We start from the raw sequence: 13700 nt of genomic DNA, 5'->3' as shown, positions 1-13700 counted from the left end.
AATCTAGTGATTCATCAGTTGCATACAACACCCAGTGCTCATTACTTCAAGTGCCCTCCTTAATGTCCATCACCCAGTTACGCCATCTACACACCCACCTCTCCTCCAGCAAACCTCAGTTTGTTTCCTAGAGTTAAGAGTCTCTTATGGTTTGTCTCCCTCTCTGTTTCCATCTTATTTTCTTCTTCCTTCCATTCCCCTATGTTCATCTATTTTGTTTCTTAAATTCCACATGAGTGAAATCATATGGTATTTGTCGTTCTCTGATTGACTTATTTCACTTAGCATAATACCCTCTATGCTAAGAGGGTATTCTATGCTAAGATGGACATCCATCCATGTCGTTGCAAATGGCAAGATTTCATTCTTTTTGATGACATAGTTTTGTAAAGATGTAAGTTGTTCCTAAATTGGTTTGCTAATTTGATGTAATGTCAATCAAACTCCTAGCAGATTCAGTGAATGCCAACCAAAATTCCAAGATATTTTTATAAAATTGAAAAAATATAATAAAAACTGTAGAGGATAAAAGGTCAAGATTGCCAAGAACTTCTGAAAGAAAATAAACAGGATTGTGACTTAACCTACCACATATTAGAACTATTTATATGACTATAGTTAAGATAGAGAAATTTTGATGCAGGAATAATTATAATGACTGATGAAACAAAACAGGGAGCCCAGAAATAGAGCATGTATATAGGGAATTTTGATATATGATTGACATAAGTGGAAAATCACTGGGAAAAAGACTAGCCAATTAGTGCAGCTATAAATTTGGGCCTACTTATCAGGAAAGTGCAATTATATTCCTGCCTCTCATAAACATAAGAGAAATATACCCATGTTAAAAATTTAATATAAAAAGTAAATTTTTAAAAACTTTATAGGCAAAGAAAGCAAGGCTGAAAATTGTTAATTTCTTTCACTTATTCACAAATATGTACTGAATACCAACTGTATTCCAGACCCTCTGGGAACAGCTGGAGCTTCAAGGATAAAAAAGACAAACTAAGGGGTGCTTGGGTAGCTCAGTTGGTTAAGCGTCCTACTCTTGATCTCAGCTCAGGTCTTGATCTCAGGGTCATGAGTTCAAGCCCCACACGGCTCCACGCTGGGCATGGAGATTACTTAAAATAATAATAATAATAATAATAAATAAAAACAAGACAAACTAAAATATGTAGGAAATATACTTAATATCTTTCTGGCCTTGTTTTAAGAAAGAATTTTTTTTAGAAAAACTTAGAAAGGGGTGCCTGGGTGGCTCAGTTGGTTAAGCATCTGCCTTTGACTCAGGTCATAATCCCAGGGTCCTGGCATTGAGTACCACATCGGGCTCCTTGCTTGGCAGGGAGCCTGCTTCTCCCTCTTCCTCTACCCCTCCTCCCCGCTCCTGCTGTCTCTCTGTCTCTGTCAAATAAATAAATAAAATCTTAAAAAAAAGAAAAGAAAAACACAGAAAATGCTACTGTTAAATAAAAGACTGACAAATTGACAACAGAGTGGTCCTATCTAGTGAGGAGAGCCTTATCTGAGGCCCAACTACTTTGTCAGTTATTGATCTATAGCTTGGTTGTATCAAGCCAAAATTTAAATTGTCTGTATGATTTTATAACTCTAATAGAAAAAAATGTATTAGTAGTCTAAAAACAGTTTAATTTATATAATTTTGTTTCATACTAAGACAGTCAGTATTACTCTGCTTTTCTTGCAAAAGATTACCAAACCACAAATACAAATTCCACACGTTTCATATTTCCATTATATGTGTCTTTATTGTGATGAAACATGTAGTATAAACTTCTTAACATTAAAAGCCTGTTACAGGGCGCCTGGGTGGCTCAGTCGGTTAAGCGTCTGCCTTCGGCTCAGGTCATGATCCCAGGGTCCTGGGATCGAGTCCCGCATCAGGCTCCCTACTCTGTGGGGAGCCTGCTTCTCCCTCTCCTCCCCACTTATGCTCTCTTTCTCACTATCTCTGTCTCTCTCTCTCAAATAAATAAAATCTAAAAAAAAAAAAAAGCCTGTTACATGTAAACATAAAATGAAAAGATTTCAATGGTTTTGTTCAACTCATAAAGAATGAAGAAACCAGTAAGATGTTAAGACTGGTTCAGAGAAACTGATGAATTATAATCAGCCAAATGAACTCTGAAATAAATTTGCAAATAGATGTAAACCTGTTTAATATCCTGAAGGGCAATAAACTATAACATTCAGGGCTCTTTCCCACCAAACAGAAAACAAGACCATCCAATCACATCAATTGCATCTGTCCCTTTGCATTGTTATCGAGGGGAATAGTTTGCATGACTCTCAAAAAAGAATTTTTTTGCAATTATGTCAGTTTTCTATGAATTAACCTCTACCCACACAAAATTTCTAAATAGCTTAGTCAGTGGAAAATTATTTAATTGTACACACTCCTAATAGACTTATAATCCCAGGAGGATCTACTAGATCATGTCCAGCACTCCACTGAAAGGACACCAGTCATCTCTTTTACTTATTTCTAAATTTTGGATCATTTTTCTTAACAATTTTTTTATAGAATGGTGCCTTTCTGAACATAACTTTATTTCAAAAAACTTACAATGCATATGTAATGCTCCAAAATGCTTTTGCTTGGGGGTGGGCTTTTGTTTTGTTTTGTCTAACCTTACATGTTAGCACAGAGTTGTTTGTTACATGTATTTAATGTTAGCATGTATTCATTGCCTCCTTCTAAACTCATTTTTGTTGTTTAAAATACAGTCACTTCCTCTACCCCTTTGCCCTTATAATCCTAAACATACTCTGAGTAGAAGTTCTCTTTTTTAATCTATTATGTTTTTGGACAGCAGGAGAGTTAATTTCTGTAAAACAGAGTGAATCTGCTGAAAAGTCTTTGGTGTATTTAATCTAAATGGAATAACATCTATTTAACATTATTTCTAGAGGGTGTTCTTTAAACACTAAAAAATAATATAGTAAGAATGTTTTGAAGGCTTAATCTTATAATGAGGCAGGTTTCATAGATCTGGAGTCAGTCTGTAGAAAATCTGGAAGCATAGAGACTCTGGAAATAGGTTGGTTTTGAATACAAATACAAATTATTATTATTATTATTATTATTATTATTATTATTATTATTATTTTGTCAGAGGTGTGTATTCTATGTATCTGAAAAGTTTAAAGGTTTTTTTTCCCCCTTTGAGGTTCATTAATGACGTTTCAACCTCTTGTAGATATACCTGTAAAGGAGAGAATTTAGAATTTTTATTTCCTTTTGTGAACTTCTTCTCCTCATAAATATCATGACTACTTTCTGGCCAAAATGGGAGATTTCCAGATTTTTCTCTTAGATATTTTGGAACATCCTGCCCTAAGAATAAAGCAGGAATAGTTTGGAGATAATCTCTGGTCACCAATTCCACATTATACTAATAGTCATTGGTGATACTATAGTCATTTAAAATAAGCTAAACAGAGATGAGACTTTCTTTTTGACCATTTGACTGATAACCCCACAGAGTAGAGTCACCTAAAAAACAGTAGACCTGAATTTTCTCAGGTATAGGCGGTAAGTGTTAACAGACAGGCAAAATACATGATTGAACTCAGTTTATAGTCCCTCCCTGAAATACAAAGCTTTTCTGAGCTCAGGCGTGGAGCCATGGAATCTCTGGGCCTTCAAAGGGAAATACGGAGGAGGATCTGAAAGTAAAGCCATGTGTGAATTCAGTCCACATCCTGCACTCCACCTCCACCCTTCCTTGGATCTTACAAACTACGCCAACTTGTTGCACAAGAATGACCAGACTCAAAAGTTTAAAATAAATGTCTGCCATTTATTAGAATTGTTTCTCAGGAAGGAAGAAGTAGAATGCCCATCAGGCAGGGGCTTGGAATCACTCTACCCCCGTGCTTAACACGTCAAAATTACAGGCTTTCTTTTATAACTTAATGTACCTAAAAATCCCTGTAAGACTTGTGTTGATGAGCTGTGGAGAAAGTGAAACTGGAGAAGGAACAATGAGAGAAACTAGTGGTCTTCTGGGGAGGATGACGTGGACCTTATGAAATAGTGAACATCAAAGACACTATTTGATGAGTACTAATAGCAATTGAAGTGCAAACAAATACATATTTGAACAAAGGAAATCACATTACTTGTTGAGAAAAGCAAAGGCGAATGTCATAGAAGATCCTTAAAAGAGTAAAAATGTACATTCAAGGGAATAAAACATTAATGGTTTCTTAGTTAGTTGAGTTTTTTTCACTTTAAGAATAGTGAACCCTCCAGAAGAATTTTCAGGGGGCGCCTGACCGGTTCCACAGGTAGAGATTGTAACTCCTGATCTCGAGGTTGTGAGTTCGAGCCCCACGCTGGGTGTAGAGAATACTTAAAAATAAAATCTTTAAAAAAAAGAATTTTCAGGGGCACCTGGGTGGCTCCGTTGGTTAAGCGGCTGCCTTCCGTTCAGGTCATGATCCCAGGGTCCTGGGATCCAGTTCCGCATCAGGCTCCCTGCTTGGCCGGGAGTCTGCTTCTCCCTCTGCCCCTCCCCCCCAGTCATGCACTCACCCTCTCTCTCTCTCTCTGGCAAAAATAAATAAATAAAATCTTAACAACAACAACAACAACAACAAAAGAATAGTGAACCCTCTCCTTTTGGTTATGCAAAAGCTGATTTCATCATTAAATGGAGATCAGTTTGAGTTGGAACTAAAAGCACATTTTAATGGTTTAGACATGATGAGCTGAGATGAATTGGGGGATCCTGAATGAGTCCAAGTTTCTGAATTAAGCAACAGGATGAATTGTAGGTGTTGATTACTCAAAAGGGAAGACAAGGGAAAAGCCAGACAAACAGAGTTGGAATTCAGTTTAGGACATTTGAGTGTGAGATGGCTGAGTAATCCAAGAGGACCTAGCAAATACATAATTCAGTATGTGAGTCTGGGCCTCAGAGATGTTGTCTGGGTTGAACACGTAAATACAGAACTTGCCCAAGATCACACAGCTTCTGAGCAGTGATGGGGAACAGGGAACAAAGCCTTCTGGCCACATTCATGCTTCTTTCTTGAAGACATGCAAAGCGCAAGGAAATGGGAATCTGTCCTTTAAGCCTAGAATTGCACAATCATTTTCCCTCTACATAACTGCTAAAATAGAAAGTCTGAAATATTACATTTCAGCTACTGTGCTGAACCTGGGACCAATACTATCTTCTAAGTATTAAAAGTTGTGTCTTGGCGCCTGGGTGGCTCAGTTGGTTAAGCGACTGCCTTCGGCTCAGGTCATGATCCTGGAGTCCCCGGATCGAGTCCCGCATCAGGCTCACTGCTCAGCGGGGAGTCTGCTTCTCCCTCTGACCCTCCTCCCTCTCATGCTCTCTGTCTCTCATTGTCTCTCTCGCAAATAAATAAAATCTTTAAAAAAAAAAAAAGTTGTGTCTTAATCATGCTACTTATGCCAGAAAATTTCTGTGTCCCTTCTTGAAACCTAGCTTCTGCCAAGCCCTTATCCCCTGTTTGACAAATACAACTAAGTGTCAGTGAATCTCAAAGATATAAACATCATTAAATTTTCCCACCAGACTTCTAAGTCCCATGAAAATTAAAATCCAACTGTATAAATTGGTCATTTAGTGAGTACATGGCCTTTGATCCATTGGTCTGGGCTGAAATTGTCATTTGTCTAGTAATGGGAAATGCAGGTAAAGTGTCTATGGTGAAAAAGAGAGAGAAAATAGGGAAAATGGCAAAGAAATATTATGAGGCAGGTGACAGAAGAAACCCCAAAAATTACTAAGAAAGGATACTCAAGAGAGAAGCCAAGGCAAACATAACAAAGGCTTCAAGAAGGTGAGCAATGTTGAAAGGGTGGCTAGAGGCAAAGTGTTAAATGGTAAAACCTGGGGCACCTGGGTGGCTCAGTTGGTTAAGCGACTGCCTTCGGCTCAGGTCATGATCCCGGAGTCCTGGGATCGAGTCCTGCATCAGGCTCCCAGCTCAGCGGGGAGCTAGCTTCTCCCTCTGACCCTCTCCCCTCTCATGCTGTTTCTCTCTCTCTCCCCCTGTCTCTCAAATAAATAAATAAATAAATAAATAAATAAATAAATAAATAAATAAAATCTTAAAAAACAATAAAAATAAATGGTAAAACCTGAAGAATGCTCGAGTTTTTCAACAAAGAAGGCATTGGTGAGCAAAACCAGGGCCTTTTCAGTGAAGTGATAGGCACAAAAATTAGATTTCTCTTAGTTGAGGTGAGATTAGGAATCTGGAACTTAGAGAACTTAGTTGGGAACACTGGTTCTAGAAGTCTGGATCCAAAGAGGGGAAGAGATGAAATATCAGCCATGGAAGAGGCGTACACATAACACAATGAAAATTCCATAGCATGTCAACTATTAGTTGTGACTAAGTTTGGAGTGGAAAAACAATATCCCTAAATTCTCAGGAAGGAAAGGATCTTAAAGTTTACCAAGTACAGTGTCCAGCTTCTGTTCCAAATCCCTCTCTAACACCATAACCACAAACACCTCTACCTCACACCCAGAAATGATCCTCCAGACTCAAAACTGGGAGAATTCTGAGGGGCAAGCCTGCTTAGTCCACTTTCCAACAGCTCTACCTCTTAGAAAATGTTGCCCTAATTTGTCCAACAAATTCCTACACTCAATTCTAGTCCTCCATCTGGTTCTGGTTCTTCCTGAGGATACCACATCATACCAAACAGACCAGGATGGTTCTCTAAATGTCAGAGGCAACCCTCTTGTCCTTATCCTGATCCTACAATGTTTACCCCGAGGACTCAGCAATCTCCCCCATATATTCATGGGATCATCCAGACTCAATCCAGTTGTCATCTACTCTGCAGCCTTTAGAATGAATCACAACCCTCCTGGTGGTACCAAAGCAGAGCAGAAATGTGATCTCGTCCCTTCCTGGCACCCTCAACACTACAGAGCTATTCTAGCATACTGTTTACTTTCTTGGCCAGGGTCCTTTCCTATACTCTGTTGCTCCCCAGTTCCAGCCTAACCTTCCCCTGCCCAGTGATGACTGCTCACAGATGAAAGACACACAACATGAGAAGGAATGTATTTTTATGGCGAGGGTATTCCAGAATGAGGGAAGAATCATTCCAGGAGGGGGTAAGTTGGTGATACTCAAATTCTAGAATAGCTTGAAGTGTTTGTAACTGACAGGTTGGAGTCAGGGTCATAATCCTTCACATTGTTAGAACGGGCTATTTTCACAGAAAGTTTCAGGCAGCACTTTTGATCATCTGGGCAGGTTAAGTATTGAATTTCATTTTTTCTGCAAGCGTGTCTGCACATGCCATGGTAAAGCTGGCATGGAATCCAGGGCTCTTGGCTCTTGCCATACTGGGATCTGAACAGGCCACCTGGGGAAAACATAGCCATGTTTAGTTTCCTTGCAGCAGTGATAATAGGAGTGGGGAAGCATGATTTAAAGAGAACAAGCCCTGAGCATATTAACAGGATCTGGAGTCAAAACCACCTCAGTTCGGGCGCCTGGGTGGCTCAGTTGTTTAAGCGACTGCCTTCGGCTCAGGTCATGATCCTGGAGTCCCGGGATCGAGTCCCGCATCGGACTCCCTGCTCGGCGGGGAGTCTGCTTCTCCCCTGACCCTCCTCCCTCTCATGCTCTCTGTCTCTCATTCTCTCTGTCTCAAATGAATAAATAAAATCTTAAAAAAAAAAAAAAAAAAAAAAAAAACCACCTCAGTTCAAATCTGGGCTCCATCACTATAGCTCCTCACCCTTAGGCAAGTTACTTCGGTTCTCCGGCCCACCACTGCATCATTTTCACAATGGGTGTCATAATAGAGCCAACTCCTTACCGTTTGTGATGCTTAGATTAGCATATATAGTATGCTCAGAGGAGTATCTGGTGCATAATAAGAAGTAATGAAATATTAGGCAGTGTTGTTGATATGAAAGTCTTTTCCTGAGGGTCCAGGGCTTCAAGGGCTGCTCCTGTGAGCACATTTTGGACACATTTTCAAGTGCCCATACAGATGTGTGCTCCTCACACAGAGCTCTCTCACAGACAGCCAGGCTCCACTCTGAGGCAGGGCACACATATTTGAGCCCCGGCATGCCGTTGTACTTCCAAACATTCGAGCAAATATGCATCACTCGTGTTTATACATTGGCCCCACAGAAATCGATACCGCACGTACATGAGCAGCACACCGGTGTGCACACACGGGCCCATATGCACATGTCCATATTCACATAAACTGAGCATATACACATGTGCTCACATACAGACTTCTACCACACACTCTCCACATATGACTAAAGCCCATTCATGAGTATTGATAGCTATATATCAATCATCCAGATATGTGCATGTGTATATAGGTTCTTCAGCTGAAAATACCACTGACAAAGTTCCTTACACTTAGTTAGCCTTCTTTTTTTTTTTTTTTAATTTTATTTATTTGAGAGAGAGAGAATGAGATAGAGAGAGCATGAGAGGGGGGAGGGTCAGAGGGAGAAGCAGACTCCCTGCCGAGCAGGGAGCCCGATGCGGGACCCGATCCCGGGACTCCAGGATCATGACCTGAGCTGAAGGCAGTCACTTAACCAACTGAGCCACCCAGGCGCCCTAGTTAGACTTCTATAAATACTAGTCATCAATAGTATTAGTTACCTATTGGAACTTTCAAAGACAAAGGAGCCAAAGAAAATACTAACAATCACTGTCACATGCCCAACATCAACTATGTGTCAGGCATTTTACAAATGATATCTCATTGAACCTTCATAAAAGCCTATTGTTATCTCTGTTCTTTAGATGAAGATACTGAGGCTCAAAGAGAACTCTTGTTCTGTCCACATTTCCATAGCTTGTACTTGACCATCGTAGGATTCAATTTCTTCTCTATATGATATTAAGCCCATTCGCTTTCCTCTCTGTGTCACATTGCCTCTCTATATGATAGGATTTCTAGGACAGAGTGGCATCTTCCTGCATGTCTTCAGGTATAAGAACTTCTTCAGCTATCAATAGAAGTCTAAAATCCATAGCTTAACACTCCAGGACCTTTTCCACCCGTCCCCTCATTTCACACCCATTCATCAACACTCACTCTGTGCCAGGCCGTGTACTCAGTGCGAAGTATGCAGAGGGCCCCAATGCCCACCCACATTAATAAAAACCGGACAAGCAAGTCTGACATTATTTCCTGCATAGAAAAAGAACATTTTGATAATATTTTTACAAAAGAATGTAAAATGTCCCAAGTTTAGATGAAGTCAGAGAATGTGAGGGGAAAGAAAGTAGAAAAGAAAATGCCTTAGTGGTAGACATCCCATAGCATTTGGGCGCTGGTATGTATATGAACTGCCCCAGAAATTGGGATTCCAGCCCAGAGAAGGCACTCAATTGCTGCTACATCAGCCAGCCTGCTGATTAACCAGAGCAAGGAGGTAAAAAATGGTACCCCTTCATCCATGTTCCAACGTCATGGTACTGCTGTGTTTCCTACTTTAATGCTCACCCTCATCATGGAGCCTCTCTCTCTTTGGCACCATCCAACTTAAAAAAGGAGGAGGTCTTCAGGGGGCCTCGCTAGAGTGACACCCATACTCTTCTGGCTAACATTTGAACTGGTGGACTTTCATTTTCTCCCAAATACAGTGGATGGAAGCCAGGGCACCCAAGATCTCCTCTTTGTAGTCACCAGAGGATGAATAAGAATATAGATACCAGGAATGATATTCAGGCAAGCTGACCTTTCCCTCACTCTCTCCATAGAGAAAACAGGTCAAGGCAGGCCCAGGAGGATTCTGTTTACTGTGGCTAAATAAACAAAGGTTTTGTTGTAGATATTTCTAGTTTCTCAATCCTGCAGCTGTTCTAACCCTGTATTGTTCTGCATCACTAGAAACTAATACCCACATCAAATTAACATCACCTTTGATCATCCCTCCATCTCCAAATTGAAGTCAGAGGCCTGCTTTGATTTTATTTATTTATTTATTTATTTATTTAATTTTAATTTATTTTTTAAATTCTCTTTAAAAAATTTTTATTTAAGTTCAATTTAATTAACATATACTGTATTATTCATTTCAGGGGTAGAATTTAGTGATTTATCCATTGCATACAACACCCAGTGCTCATTACTTCAAGTGCCGTCCTTAATGCCCATCACCCAGTTACCCTATCTACCCACCCACCTCCCCTCCAGAAACCCTCAGTTTGTTTCCTAGAGTTAAGTCTCTTATGGTTTGTCTCCCTCTCTGTTTCCATCTTATTTTATTCTTCCATCCACTCCCCTATGTTCATGTTTTGTTTCTTAAATTCCACACAAGTGAAATCGTATGGTATTTGTCTTTCTCTGATTGACTTATTTTGCTTAGCATAATACCCTCTAGTTCCATCCATGTTGTTGCAAATGGCAAGATATCATTCTTTTTGGTGGCTAAGTAATATTCCATTGTGTATATATACACCACATCTTCTTTATCCATTCATCTGTCAATGGACATCTGGGCTCTCTCTGTATTTTGAGATCTACTTTTAAATATCAGCTTTGCCTCTGACCTTTGTATTCTGTACCCAGTCTCCCAATGTGAGAAATGGGAATGAGAAAGTTTGCACCAAATCATAAAATCTCAACTGTGTTTGTGAAAAAGGCTGTTAATAAGATGTGTCATACTTGGGGTGCCTGGGTGGCTCAGTCGTTAAGCGTCTGCCTTCGGCTCAGGTCATGATCCCAGCGTTCTGGGATCGAGCCCCGCATCGGGCTCCCTGCTCGGCGGGAAGCCTGCCTCTCCCTCTTCCACTCCCCCTACTTGTGTTCCTCTCTCACTGTGTCTCTCTCTGTCAAATAAATAAATAAAATCTGTAAAAAAAAATAAGATGTGTCATACTTTATAATAACCTGAAGACTTGTTAAGTATACTCACATCAAGTCTCTAGAGATTCTGATTTGATAGGTCTGAGGAGAGGCCACAGCAAACGTGCTTTGCACAAGTGTCCCAGAAAATATGCATTGGTTCCTGCCTGAAGTGAGAGCCACAATCCTGCCTGACTTTCTCACATTGACCTGTAGACATTGCCCAGCTCATTTTCCACTTTGGACTTGTATTAAGAGCAAATAAAAATATCATAAATTGAAAAACAAAACATATGCTCTAGACTCTAATAGTCCCATCCAAAGCCAAAAGCAATGTAACACATGATTTCTCTGCCACCTGTGCATCCCAAACATGATCCTTCCCTGCCTAACTTCTGAGGTTCTTCCTACCCATATATATGTTTTAGGCATAAGTCATTTATATATTCAATCATTCAATAAATGTTTACTAAAACCTATTCTGTGAAAAGCACTCACCTCAGCACCAGGAATACATAGATTTAAAAGACAGAGTCTTGTCTTTCAAACAGTTGAATTTTCTAAGCCTATGTTTGGAGTGATGAAAGGAAAAAATGACTTTGATTATCCTAAAAAAGTTTGTCCAGAACAGTTCCTGCCCATTAATTCTGCCAGGTGAAAGTATTGAATGGTTATTAAGGGAGCAACACTATGTACAACTTCTGAAGCATAGAATGCTGTCTTCCTTTGTTGTTGTTATTTGCAAACCCACCTGTGGTTTCTACCACTGCTCCAACGTGGAAACTGAACTTTACTGAATGAGAACAAGTGTCTCTTAAGTAAAGAGGATGAGACAGGGTAAGAAATAAGGGGTAGGAGAAAGTGAAGTAGGAAGAGGATGAGAAGGGGAAGGAGGAATAGGAGAGGGAGGAGAAAGGGAAAGAGGAGAAAACAGTGACCCTGAACTCAATCCCAAGGAAGGAGAGACAACCTTAGTTCTCTATAGGGCTGGGATGAGACTACTCCCATGTCTCTCTGTACTTGCCAAGGTTTGAGGAGAGACACTTGAGGACGTTTCAGCTTCCTGATTTCATCTTTCCTCACTGCCTACAGTTACATGTATTGCTTTTCAGTGCCCCTGAAAATCATACTCAAGAAACTTTTTTAAGAATTTGAAAACAGGGGCGCCTGGCTGGCTCAGATGGTTAAGTGTCTGCCTTCAGCTCAGGTCATGATCCCAGGGTCCTGGGATCAAGCCCCGCATTGGACTCCCTGCTCTGAGGGGAGTCTGCTTCTCCCCCGGCTCATGTTCTCTCTCTCTCTCTGTATCTCTGTGTCTCGAATGAATAAATAAATAAAATCTTTAAAAAAAAAGAATTTGAAAACATTACCAGATATTTTTCATGCAGCATTCATTCTCCCCATTTCAATAGCCACAGCTCTGCTGTGATGAATGAAACTGTCTTTCTCAAGCTTAATTACCCTCAAACTCAGGCTAAGCCAACCCTAGCCCAGATAAACCCCACATACGCCCCACTTGATAATACACCTACTTAAACCAAACACCTAACTCCAACTCGCAGCCTCATCTGTTCTCTAACCACCTAAGGCTCAGTTATAAAATTTAACACAAACATGACACTAGCCAAGCCACCCATCTCCAATTCACAGCATCAATCCAAAATACAGCCCAACCACCACCTTCACCCTAACTCTCAGTTCTACACAACTCCACCTCCAGTTCCATTCAACAAAAATACCATTCCCTCTCCAGACTACACCAGAAGATTAGTCCAGCCCAGTGCTATAAGCAGAATTGCTCACCCTCACCTCATTCCCACTCATTTTTCTAATATTACTCTCTCTCAAAGTCATATACCATCCGCCCCACAACTCACTCTCCCAAACTACCACTGATTCCTCTAATAGCTCCCCAACTTGGATCCAATCTCTCACATCTAATGTATGCATCAAGCTCCCCTCCCACCGACAGTACCACCTAAAATGCTTCATGCTTCAATACTCCACTATGCCAGGAACAGCAGGAGCAACAGTCTCTTAAATTTATCTTGGCAGAGAAGAACCAGGAGAGATCTTGACATGAGATGGACCATGGGAGTAACATTCACAACCTATCTGAGACCAGAACGGCCATAGGTAGTGCCTATGGTATGTGAGTAGGAGTCATCTCAGAGGTCATCAAGATAACAATACCACATGCAAGACCCCAGAACCTTTGAGAGAGGCCTGAGTTACCTGGAGTCTTACGAACCAGGATCAGAAGGATGGAAATGGTCATTAAATAGGGCTTCATGACTGACATGTCCTGAGAGAATGGAGGGCTGTGCTGCAGAGGACCGAACAGAGATCACTGCAGCAGAGCAATGCCCTGCCTTTATTAGTTTTGGAAATGGGCCAGGGTTGTGTGCAGTGAACTAAAAAGGATGAGACATACCTGGGGTCAGCCAGGCAGAAGGATAACATGTATCACATATCTCAGCCGGGCACTCTGTGTAAGTATGGGAGATTTGCCAGCGGCACCCATGTCATAGTGGGCTTTCCTTCCCAGAAGAAAACAAAGGCAAATTAGAGGTAGTTGGCATTTTGTGTGAGACAAATTTGAATGAGTGAATGAATCAAGCAAGCAATCAGAAAACTAATAGATAGTTATAAGGAGTCCTTTCTTAAACATTTGTCTTTATCCTCCTGAGAGTAGAGTGTCCCCCTCTGTCAGTAGTACTTACTGCATATCCAATCCAATACTAGGCGTCAAGGACTAACAAAAGAGAAGGGAAAGACAATGAGGATCAAAGAAAAGGTGGAGAAGATAAACTGAAGGGGAAGTATA

The 13700-nt window shown here is 40.6% G+C and overlaps 1 protein-coding gene across 1 annotated transcript; it reads right to left on the bottom strand.

Annotated features, from left to right (window-relative positions):
* Positions 1 to 7163: 7163 nt before the first annotated feature.
* DEFB116 (defensin beta 116) lies at positions 7164 to 13175 on the bottom strand. The gene is made up of 2 exons (XM_045883844.1): positions 13109 to 13175; positions 7164 to 7402 (listed from the first exon to the last, which is right to left on the bottom strand). The coding sequence occupies exons 1-2, from the start codon at positions 13173 to 13175 to the stop codon at positions 7164 to 7166; spliced, it is 306 nt and encodes a 101-aa protein (XP_045739800.1).
* Positions 13176 to 13700: the final 525 nt, after the last annotated feature.

Source organism: Mirounga angustirostris, unplaced genomic scaffold (genome assembly GCF_029215605.1).
Source record: "Mirounga angustirostris isolate CCGP_5_RB_7025 unplaced genomic scaffold, mMirAng1.0.hap1 SCAF_10, whole genome shotgun sequence".
In the NCBI taxonomy this organism is placed as follows: Eukaryota; Metazoa; Chordata; class Mammalia; order Carnivora; family Phocidae; genus Mirounga; species Mirounga angustirostris.
The sequence above is the reverse complement of the archived record's forward strand: the minus strand, read 5'-3'. Positions and strand labels throughout refer to the sequence as shown.